The following is a 12,125-nucleotide window of genomic DNA, read 5'->3' on the forward strand; positions in this document are numbered from 1 at the left end:
TCCCAAGTTTTATTGTTACCCCCCATCCCCAAGATAGGGAACAATAATATGATCACCCACTGAGACCACCACCAAACATAAGATCGTGGGTCCGAGCATGCACTCCTTTAAATCCTTTAGGGTTGTCAGAAACAGCCCCGCACTCTGATTTGTGTTGGTGTGAATGGGGTGGTAGAAGGCATGCTCGACCTATTGTGCCATCAATTAGGGGTAACAGGACCCCCTTGTGTGGATCCCCACCGATCAGATTGGTTTCTTCCACCCTATGGATAGTGGATAACAATAAAACTTGTGGCAACCCCGTTAAGGGACGCATTGGGGATTCCTAGATTTCATTGCACACAAATCACCCAGACTTAAGGAACGGGACCCTGAATGGGTTATTGAGTCCCCAGGAATTTGGGGCATGGGGATGGCATTGCCCTCATAACACTGTCCTTTCTGTGATCCGCATTCCAGGAAAAATTCTGGAACGTGTTGGACAAAGAAATGCATCAAACTTTACATCCTATCACCCAGGCGGAGATTAGCAGATAACACGAGGACACTGCCCCATTGTATACAGTCAGGATTGTCCTGTAACTGGAGCCCATAGATATAGGACTGGTATATAGCCCCCGGCACTGGCTGATCTGTATACTGTCACATCTGTATATATCACTGCACTGCTGAAACATACCAGCATTACAGCTTACATTCACATGCTAAGAACATAGCACAGTCACAGCTGAGGGTTTGTTTCAATGTATTTATGTAAGCAACAGCCGACAGTCCATAGTCTATCATCAGTATTGCTCAAGTAGATTGCAGCCAGTGTTGGGTATTGTCCCTGGAGAGATGTGTAACCATATCTTTGTGTATGCTATTAGTAGCAGCAGGACTGTGAAATATGGATTTATATACCTAGATTGTAGCTCCTGTAAGTGCACTGGGGGTGTGTACTCACACTGCTGTGCTCTGTGCTCTCTGCAGACAGCTTTAGGTATGGTCTCTATCGAGATGTGTAATCAGGCCTTTGTGTTTGTTGTTAGTAGCAGCAGTACTGTGAAATATGGATTTATATTCCAGCATTGTAGCTTCTCCAAGTGCACTGGGAGGTGGTGTCCTCACACTGATGTGCTCTCTGCCTAACCTTTGCTCTGAGTAAAAGCTGTAGCAGGATTTTGTAGTCACCCAGAGCAAGGAAAGGGGCAGTAAAGAAGCCCTCACACATGAGAACTGCTGGTTCCCACTTTGGGGTCTATTAGAAGAAACTGAGTAATGGTTTGTCCGTGTCTGTAATGTTATATTACAATTAGTGACAGAATCTGGGGCAGCCTGGGGGTCCGCATCCATTGTAGGACCACCCTCTATACTCATGCATACAGGACAAATCACTACATGACGAGGTGGCAGACCCTGCCATGTTTACCTCATATATCTGCAGATGTGCAAAAATATTTGGGTGAAATTAGTCAAAAAGTGACACCTTAATGTAAATGTTTACGAGCCTGACCGCAGTCCAGCACAGGGTCTGGATTCTATTTGTAGGTGGCGACTTTCTTGATAAAATCTATGGCCGGTAGCATTTAGGTCTATTATTGGTGATTTACATTCTGCCGGGAGAGGAATTTACTGCAACAATAAAATCTCCAGTAATAGAAGTCGTTTTGTTGCTGGTAAAACTAAAATGGACAAAGGTGTTTTGTATTTGCTGTATTGGAGGGCTTGTTTTTTGCAAACTAACTGTATTTTGTAATGGCGCCATTGTGGGGTTCACAATGCAGGGAGAGAGCGCTGTTTCGCTCACCAGGGCCCCTTTAAATGACAAATAGAAAACTGCTTATGGATTTTTGAAACATTTCTTTTAAAATCTGTGTTATAGTTTCTCATTACAAAAATCTCCTCCCATTTTCTAAAGTTCTCCATGGTTACAGACTACAGACCAAACCTGCGTAGTCTGTTTCACCAGTTCTGATGCAGCCCTGTGGTTCTCAATAGTTTCAGAATAAAGACTAACCCAGCATAATCCGCCTGCTCCTGCAGTTCTGATGCCGACCTACAGTTCTCCATGGTAACAGTCTACAGACCAACTCTACGTAGTCTGATTCACCAGTTCTGATGCGGCCCTATGATTCTCCATGGTTACAGACTACAGACCAACCCTACGTAGTCTGATTCACCAGATTTGTTGCAGACCTATGGTTCTCGTTGGTTTCAGAATAGAGGCTAACTCTGTGTAGTCTGTATGATCCTCTAGGTTTGATGCAGACCTATGGCTCTCCATGGTTACAGACTACAGATCAACCCTGGTAAGTCTGATCCTGCAGTTCTGATGCAGACCTATGGTTCTCCATAGTTACCAGGGTTGATCTGTAGTCTGTAACCATGGAGTACCATAGGTCTGCATCAGAACTGAAGGATCAGACTTACCAGGGTTGATCTGTAGTCTGTAAGTCTGATCCTGCAGTTCTGATGCAGACCTATGGTTCTCCATGGTAACAGACTACAGACCCACTCTACATAGTCTGATTCACCAGTTCTGATGCAGACCTATGGTTCTCCATAGTTACAGACTACAGAGCAACCCTGTGTAGTCTGATCCTGCAGTGAGCCAGTGTTACACCTATGAATTTATGTAACCCACATACGTCGGTGTATTCTCTCGTACAGACAATGAACTAGCAGGGGTTACTGAGAGATGTGAACTCAGAGTTTGCAAGAATTTAGCTCTGGATATAAGAAGAACTAAGGAGAAAAGAGGATATGTATAACATGGATATGAGCTCATAGAACTATAGGATGGGGTCTGTCCGGAGCTTTTTGTTACAGTGTATCAGACGAATAGCCCATTCTGTGTACCTGAGTGAAGCTGTCGTTGGGTTTCGGGGCAGCCCTTGCAGCCTGTGACAGCTGGTACTCGCACCTATCCTCATCATAACTGCTGTGAGAGTCCTGCCTTGTGTGACCGTCCCTCCCCGGGGTCTCCTCATGGCCATGTCCTCCATCAATCTCCATAGGTGCATAATGGCCGTTTTCGTGAACGCCCTCCTGCTCTTCTTTCCCTTCCTTGCCGTCTTTGGCCAAGGTCCTTGAGATGACTCCAAATTTCCTGGTTCTTTTTCCATTTTGTATGGCCCTGATACTTGGCTGTGAGGTAGAACTTGTGGCTTTGGGTTCACAGGTGCTGGCATGGCCGCTGTTGGATGGAGGAAGAGGAGCTTTGCGTTTGATGCGCCGTAACATGATCAAGTAGATGAATCCGCCATTCCAGCACTGCTCAGCCAGGTAACTGCGGGGAGAAAGTGCATCAGATGAATATCTAATAAATTATCTGCATAAAAATAATAACATTGCAACAATTCCAACCAAACAACACAATCGGCTCTGCTACATCTGCCATAAATTGGAAAAAAGCACAAATTAACAACACATATTTATTGCAAACTGAGCCAAACACTCAAGTACTGTAATAATTATAGCAAAACTGCACATAAAACACACAAAAATTTCTTCATCGAGTCGTTTATTGTACAATCCCCAAACACAAAGGCAGAGCTAAGCTACAGAATAGTCCCGTCATTACTCATCGACCCACGTGACACGTCCCGACACGTCCTGAACCGCAGAGAAATCTGAAAATATTTTCCCTTATTTCCTGTTTACTTTTATTCTTATCCAATGATGATTGATCGCAGTCACGCGCTCCGCAGATGGCGCGTCTCATACCCCTACATCCTCCATGTTACCTGAAGATAGCTTAAAGGGAACCCGTCACCAGATTTTACCCGCCCCCTCAGGTAGAGTGTGAAATATCCTCGTTAGAATTCCCTCTTTCATGTGAAATCTTAACTGTTTAACTATAAAAAAAAATCTCCCAATAAAATATGTTAAAATGAGCAGAGAAGAGTCATATTTTGCCAGAAATGTGTCCAGTTTAGAGGCTGCAGGGGGAGTGTTACTTCAAACGCTCTGATCTTTGGTTACACAGCACCAAGACGCATCATATAGCACCCAGAATCTCATCTTTCAGATCACATCAGGCTTGTGATTCTGGCGGATTCCAGCGGCGCATTCTCTGACAAAGATTCGGGTCTGCCGGGATTCACTAAGGTCCGTGTGTCCGATATCCAGCCTGGAAACATGTTATCTGTATCTTTTAAGTGTAATTAATAAGGTCTAGGTTATCTATAAGCACATGGACAACTCTCCTCGATACTCCCTAAAGAAAGGGAAAGTCCTTCCGGACCAGAAACACAAATAACTCACATCCTAATCATTTCAATTCTGGGTGCCACTAGAGCCAACACCCTGACATTGGGCCTGGCATTAGATTAGTGTCTGCCACAGCCCTCAAGTGAGAAGGAAGCAAAGGTATTACCATGATTAATATGAAGTCTCTACTTTGGGAACGGTCTGGCCGTGGGTCTGTACTCCGGGTCAATATGTGATCTGGGGTCTGTATTTAGATGTCGTAAAGTCTGGGCTCTGTACTTTGGTCTAGTACAGTCTGGGGGTCTGTATTTAGGTGCAGCAGAGTCTGGGCTCAGTATTTAGGTGTAGTGCGGTCTGGGGTCTGTATTTTGGTGTAGTGCGGTCTGGGGTCTGTATTTTGGTGTAGTGTGGTCTGGGGGTCTGTATTTTGGTGTAGTGCGGTCTGGGGTCTGTATTTTGGTGTAGCACAGTCTGGGGTCTGTATTTTTGTGTAGCACAGTCTGGGGTCTGTATTTAGGTGTAGTGCGGTCTGGGGTCTGTATTTTGGTGTAGTACAGTCTGGGGTCTGTATTTTGGTGTAGCACAGTCTGGGGTCTGTATTTTGGTGTAGTGCGGTCTGGGGTCTATATTTAAGTGTAGTACAGTCTGGGGTCTATATTTAGGTGTAGTATAGTCTGGGGGTCTGTATTTTGGTGTAGCACAGTTTGGGGTCTATATTTAGGTGTAGTGCGGTCTGGGGTCTGTATTTTGGTGTAGTGCGATCTGGGGTCTGTATTTTGGTGTAGTGCGGTCTGGGGTCTGTATTTTGGTGCAGTGCGGTCTGGGGTCTGTATTTTGGTCTAGTACAGTCTGGGGGTCTGTATTTTGGTGTAGTGCGGTCTGGGGTCTGTATTTTGGTGTAGTACAGTCTGGGGTCTGTATTTTGGTGCAGTGCGGTCTGGGGTCTGTATTTTGGTCTAGTACAGTCTGGGGTCTGTATTTTGGTCTAGTACAGTCTGGGGGTCTGTATTTTGGTGTAGTGCGGTCTGGGGTCTGTATTTTGATGTAGTACAGTCTGGGGTCTGTATTTTGGTGTAGTACAGTCTGGGGTCTATATTTAGGTGTAGTACAGTCTGGGGGTCTGTATTTTGGTGTAGCACAGTCTGGGGTCTATATTTAGGTGTAGTACAGTCTGGGGGTCTGTATTTTGGTGTAGCACAGTCTGGGGTCTATATTTAGGTGTAGTATAGTCTGGGGTCTGTATTTTGGTGTAGTGCGGTCTGGGGGTCTGTATTTTGGTATAGCACAGTTTGGGGTCTATATTTAGGTGTAGTACAGTCTGGGGTCTGTATTTTGGTGAAGTGCGGTCTGGGGTCTGTATTTTGGTGTAGTGTGGTCTGGGGGTCTGTATTTTGGTGTAGTGCGCTCTGGGGGTCTGTATTTAGGTGTAGTGTGGTCTGGGGTCTGTATTTTGGTGTAGCACAGTCTGGGGTCTGTATTTAGGTGTAGTGCGGTCTGGGGTCTGTATTTTGGTGTAGTGCGGTCTGGGGTCTGTATTTTGGTGTAGTACAGTCTGGGGTCTGTATTTTGGTGTAGTACAGTCTGGGGTCTGTATTTTGGTGTAGTGCGGTCTGGGGTCTGTATTTTGGTGTAGTGCGGTCTGGGGTCTGTATTTTGGTCTAGTACAGTCTGGGGTCTGTATTTAGGTGTAGCACAGTCTGGGGTCTGTATTTTGGTGTAGTGCGATCTGGGGTCTGTATTTTGGTGTAGTGCGGTCTGGGGTCTGTATTTTGGTCTAGTACAGTCTGGGGTCTGTATTTTGGTCTAGTACAGTCTGGGGGTCTGTATTTTGGTGTAGTGCGGTCTGGGGTCTGTATTTTGGTGTAGTACAGTCTGGGGTCTGTATTTTGGTGTAGTACAGTCTGGGGTCTATATTTAGGTGTAGTACAGTCTGGGGGTCTGTATTTTGGTGTAGCACAGTCTGGGGTCTATATTTAGGTGTAGTACAGTCAGTCTGGGGGTCTGTATTTTGGTGTAGCACAGTTTGGGGTCTATATTTAGGTGTAGTGCGGTCTGGGGTCTGTATTTTGGTGTAGTGCGATCTGGTGTCTGTATTTTGGTGTAGTGCAGTCTGGGGTCTGTATTTTGGTGTAGTGCGGTCTGGGGTCTGTATTTTGGTGTAGTACAGTCTGGGGTCTGTATTTTGGTGTAGTACAGTCTGGGGTCTATATTTAGGTGTAGTACAGTCTGGGGGTCTGTATTTTGGTGTAGCACAGTCTGGGGTCTATATTTAGGTGTAGTACAGTCTGGGGGTCTGTATTTTGGTGTAGCACAGTTTGGGGTCTATATTTAGGTGTAGTGCGGTCTGGGGTCTGTATTTTGGTGTAGTGCAGTCTGGGGTCTGTATTTTGGTGTAGCACAGTCTGGGGTCTGTATTTTGGTGTAGTACAGTCTGGGGTCTGTATTAAGGCGTAGCACAGTCTGGGGTCTGTATTTTGGTGAAGTGCGGTCTGGGATCTGTATTTTGGTCTAGTACAGTCTAGAAGTCTGTATTTTGGTGTAGTGCGGTCTGGGGTCTGTATTTTGGTGTAGTGTGGTCTGGGGGTCTGTATTTTGGTGTAGTGCGCTCTGGAGGTCTGTATTTAGGTGTAGTGTGGTCTGGGGTCTGTATTTTGGTGTAGCACAGTCTGGGGTCTGTATTTAGGTGTAGTGCGGTCTGGGGTCTGTATTTTGGTCTAGTACAGTCTGGGGTCTGTATTTTGGTGAAGTGCGGTCTGGGGTCTGTATTTTGGTCTAGTACAGTCTGGGGTCTGTATTTTGGTGAAGTGTGGTCTGGGGGTCTGTATTTTGGTGTAGTGCGCTCTGGGGGTCTGTATTTAGGTGTAGTGTGGTCTGGGGTCTGTATTTTGGTGTAGCACAGTCTGGGGTCTGTATTTAGGTGTAGTGCGGTCTGGGGTCTGTATTTTGGTCTAGTACAGTCTGGGGTCTGTATTTAGGTGTAGCACAGTCTGGGGTCTGTATTTTGGTGTAGTGCGATCTGGGGTCTGTATTTTGGTGTAGTGCGGTCTGGGGTCTGTATTTTGGTGTAGCACAGTCTTGGGTCTGTATTTTGCTGTAGTACAGTCTGGGGTCTGTATTTTGGTGTAGTGCGGTCTGGGGTTTGTATTTTGGTGTAGTGCGGTCTGGGGGTCTGTATTTTGGTGTAGTGCGGTCTGGGGGTCTGTATTTTGGTGTAGTGCGGTCTGGGGTCTGTATTTTGGTGTAGTGCGGTCTGGGGTCTGTATTTTGGTCTAGTACAGTCTAGGGGTCTGCATTTTTGGTGTAGTGCGGTCTGGGGTCTGTATTTTGGTGTAGTGCGGTCTGGGGTCTGTATTTTGGTGTAGTGCGGTCTGGGGTCTGTATTTTGGTGTAGTGCGGTCTGGGGTCTGTATTTTGGTGTAGTGCGGTCTGGGGTCTGTATTTTGGTGTAGTGCGGTCTGGGATCTGTATTTTGGTCTAGTACAGTCTGGGGTCTGTATTTAGGTGTAGCACAGTCTGGGGTCTGTATTTTGGTGTAGTGCGATCTGGGGTCTGTATTTTGGTGTAGTGCGATCTGGGGTCTGTATTTTGGTGTAGTGCGGTCTGGGGTCTGTATTTTGGTCTAGTATAGTCTGGGGTCTGTATTTAGGTGCAGCAGAGTCTGGGGTCTGTATTTTGGTGTAGTGCGGTCTGGGGTCTGTATTTTGGTGTAGCACAGTCTGGGATCTGTATTTAGGTGTAGCACAGTCTGGGGTCTGTATTTTGGTGTAGTGCGGTCTGGGGTCTGTATTTAGATGTTGCATGGTCTGGGGTCTGTACTTTGATGTATTATGGTCTGGGGTCTGTATTTTGGTGTAGTGCGATCTGGGGTCTGTATTTTGGTGTAGTGCGATCTGGGGTCTGTATTTTGCTGTAGTGCGGTCTGGGGTCTGTATTTTGGTGTAGTATAGTCTGGGGTCTGTATTTGAAGTGCAGGCTGGTTCTGTCTTATTAAAAACTAATTCAGCAAAAAAATCGCCCCACAAAACCAATCCAATCCAAATGTTTGATTTTCGTGTCCCTTCGGAAATTTGAATATACAACTCTGATTGGTCGGCTTGCGCAATTCCTCCCCTTTTTACATTTTGGTCTCGTCTTACATCCCATAGACCCCCACACCTGGTCTCTAAACAGTTAATACCTCTGCAGCCCCCACATCCGCCTTCCCTCATGTAAATTAGGAAGTGCATGGACTCTACAAATGAAGGCGTCCTTTATCCTCTTTAGTAACACACTGATTTTCTTGTTTCTGTTATTTCTCGAGTCCGCTCTTCTTCCCAAGGTCGGTGAAGCCGGAGGAAATGGTCCATTATTCCTCCTGACAGTCTTGACGTGACCTATATAGAAGGCAGATAAAGAGAACCCCAGCAGGTCCGATGACTTTGAGAACATCGTGAGATTCCTGTATAGTCGGAGTCTGACCCCAGAGTCTTGTGGACGTTTAACCTGATCCTAAGAAAAACCTCCGGGGGCCTCTTGACGTCCTCGCTACCTCTTACACTTTACAAAGTGATGGGACAGATAAGCCTCATGCATTTTTCATGTGAAGCTCAGTGACTGCTCAGATTGTGTGCCAATCCCCGGGGGTGGCCGAATAAATACTGAGCACTTCATTAACCATCGTCTACAGCTTGTACTATATGGAGGCAACTGCTGAAATACCAGTGATCACGTGGAGCACACAGCCAGAGTATTGTGCCATCGACAGTGGGTTGGCTTTACACTCTGACTTTGTTACCAATGTGGCCGTCCTGGTCTGCACCCTTTCCTTTACCCCTTAACAAGGATTTGAACTATAGGCAGATCACCAGGTCGCTACCTCTTTAAGTAATAGGCGACCGACAGCCTAGGGTCAGGTAACACTGGTGCAAAGAATCAGGGCTAAGGCAGAAGAGCAGTCAGATACAAGTCAAGGTCAGGGCAGACAAGAGAAGGGGAGTTGATAATACGGCTATAGGTAGCTTGCACTATATAGAAGCAATGGCTGAAATACTAATGATCACGTGGAGCTCATACCATGGCATTGTGCAACATGCAGTGGGTTATCGATCTACACAATCATTTTACAAGACTAAGAAAGTTACCAAATTGGCCTTGCTGGTCTTCACCCTTTACAAGGATTTGAACTATAGGCAGATCACCAGGTCGCTACCTCTTCAAGTACTAGGTGACCCCCAGCCTAGGGTCAGGTAACATTGGTGTAAAGAATCAGGGCTAAGGCAGAAGAGCAGTCAGATACAAGTTAAGGTCAGGGCAGACGGTGCAGAGTTGATAATTAGGCTGTCGGGGGCTTGTACTATGGAGGTAAATACCAATGATCACATGCAGCATATACCATGGCATTGTGTAACAAGTAGCTTGTTAGCGATTTACACGATCGCTTTACACTCCTTAATGCCCTCCCTGGTCTTCACCCTTATACAAGGATCTTTGCTACAGGCAAATCACCAGGTCTCTTAAAGTAATAGGCGGCTTTATCACCAATGTGGCCTCCCTCATCTTCGCCCCTTAACCCATATACAAGGATTTGGACTATAGACAGATCACCAGGTCGCTACCTCTTGAAGTAATATACGACTGTATGGTAGGAAGTGATGAGCATGCTCTCTGGTTGACATGTATAGTAGGAAGTTGTGGGCATGCTCCCTGGATGACATGTATAGTAGGAAGTTGTGGGCATGCTCTCAAGTCGACATGTGTTGTAGGAAGTTGTGGGCATGCTCCCTGGATGACATGTATAGTAGGAAGTTGTGAGCATGCTCTCTGAATGACATATATAGTAGGAAGTTGTGGGCATGCTCCCTGGATGACATGTATAGTAGGAAGTTGTGAGCATGCTCCCTGGATGACATGTATAGTAGGAAGTTGTGGGCATGCTCCCTGGATGACATATATAGTAGGAAGTTGTGGGCATGCTCCCTGGATGACATGTATAGTAGGAAGTTGTGGGCATGCTCTCTGAATGACATGTATAGTAGGAAGTTGTGGGCATGCTCTCTGAATGACATGTATAGTAGGAAGTTGTGTGCATGCTCTCTGAATTACATATATAGTAGGAAGTTGTGGGCATGCTCCTGTTTACAGAGGTGGCGAGGAGGAGTGGCAACAGTTGAGTTATCATCAGGATAACTGCAGCCAGTGGTATGTAGTCTGCGTATCTGTGTAATCATAGCTATTTGCATGTCGTTAGTATAAGCAGGACTGTGAAATGACAGTTTTATCTTAAATTCCAAGATTTCATTGGATTTGAGGGCGTGTCCACACACTGCTGTGCTCTTAGTTCACGAAGATGAGGGGCGACATATCCCACCCCCTTTGCTCTAAGTAAAAGCCTTAACAGGCTTCTGATTGAATACAAGATGGTCAGATCATTTGGAAAGGCAGTAGGGCAGTTCAATGCAAAGAGCACAGCAGTGTGAGGACATTCCCCAGTAACATGGAGAAGCTTCATTCTTTGAGATTTAGACATCTATTCCCAGTCCTGCTTCTTCTTTAAACATACAGGTATGATTACACATCTCTCCAGGGACAATATCTAACACTGGCTGCAGAGAGCACAGAGCACAGAAGTGTGAGGACTGCCAATGCGTTGGAAAAGCTACAATCCTGGAATATAATTCCATACATCACAGTCCTGCTGCTACTTACAACATAGACAAAGGTTTGATTACACATCTCTCCAGGAACAATAAAAAGCACTAGCTGCAGAGAGCACAGAGCACAGCAGTGTGAGGTATGAATAAACGTCTCTCCAGGAACAATACATCACTGCTGGAGTCTACATGGTCACGGCTGATACATTACATGATTGGATACCCGGTGTCTGAACTCTAGGACCAACCTCACTGAACACGAAAAATGGGGAACCACAAGTGTCCAATGTGAACAAAGCGATGATACAAATATTCGGCTCTGCTACATCAGTAAGTGCGCGGCTCTATGTGGCAGCTGGGGGGCAGTCGCATCGCCCATAGCTGCGGCCAGGCTGATGCCATCTCTTCATTAGTCTGGATGTTATCTCATCTCATTCATGTAAGTGGATTGTGCCCCCGCTGGAGGATGCGGCTCCAGGGCTTCCCGGCCAGCAATCCGATAAAACTTGTTTGTACTCAACATTTCCTCTTGAGATTCCCGATAAAAAGTCCGGAATGATGAGAATGTGAATTATGTGAAGACCGTCTCTACATCTGTACAGTGGAAATGAGGATGTAATATAGGAATTATACAATATGGGAGGCAGAAGAACACAGGTACAGCGCCACATCTGTCCATAGCCTGCATCACACTGGTGACCACACACAGTACAGGAGTAGTAGTACTGTGCCCATATATACAGTACAGGAGTAGTAGTACTGTGCTGTGCCCATATATACAGTAGAGGAGTAGTAGTACTGTGCTGTGCTCATATATACAGGATAGGAGTAGTAGTACTGTGCTGTGCCCATATATACAGGATAGGAGTAGTAGTACTGTGCTGTGCCCATATATACAGGATAGGAGTAGTAGTACTGTGCTGTGCCCATATATACAGGATAGGAGTAGTAGTACTGTGCTGTGCCCATATATTCAGGATAGGAGTAGTAGTACTGTGCTGTGTCTATATATACTGGATAGGAGTAGTAGTACTCTGCTGTGCCCATATATACAGGATAGGAGTAGTAGTACTGTGCTGTGCCCATATATACAGGATAGGTGTAGTAGTATTGTGCTGTGCCCATTTATACAGCATAGGAGTAGTAGTACTGTGCTGTACCTATATATACAGGATATGAGTAGTAGTACTGTGCTGTGCCCATATATACAGGATAGGAGTAGTAGTACTATGCTGTGCACATATATACAGGATAGGAGTAGTAGTACTGTGCCATACTCATATATACGGGATAGGAGTAGTA

At 45.8% G+C, this 12,125-nt stretch overlaps 1 protein-coding gene across 7 annotated transcripts in view; it reads right to left on the minus strand.

Moving 5' to 3' along the window:
• Nucleotides 1–12,125, minus strand: part of PDZD2 (PDZ domain containing 2) — a 243,302-nt gene that overhangs the window by 102,341 nt on the left and 128,836 nt on the right. For all 7 annotated transcript variants that reach the window (XM_072134274.1, XM_072134263.1, XM_072134271.1 and 4 more), the window contains one exon: nt 2,842–3,271. In XM_072134274.1, the coding sequence (XP_071990375.1) occupies nt 2,842–3,271 (430 nt within the window). The remainder of the gene's footprint in view (nt 1–2,841; nt 3,272–12,125) is intronic.

Source organism: Engystomops pustulosus, chromosome 1 (assembly GCF_040894005.1).
Source record: "Engystomops pustulosus chromosome 1, aEngPut4.maternal, whole genome shotgun sequence".
NCBI lineage: Eukaryota > Metazoa > Chordata > Amphibia > Anura > Leptodactylidae > Engystomops > Engystomops pustulosus.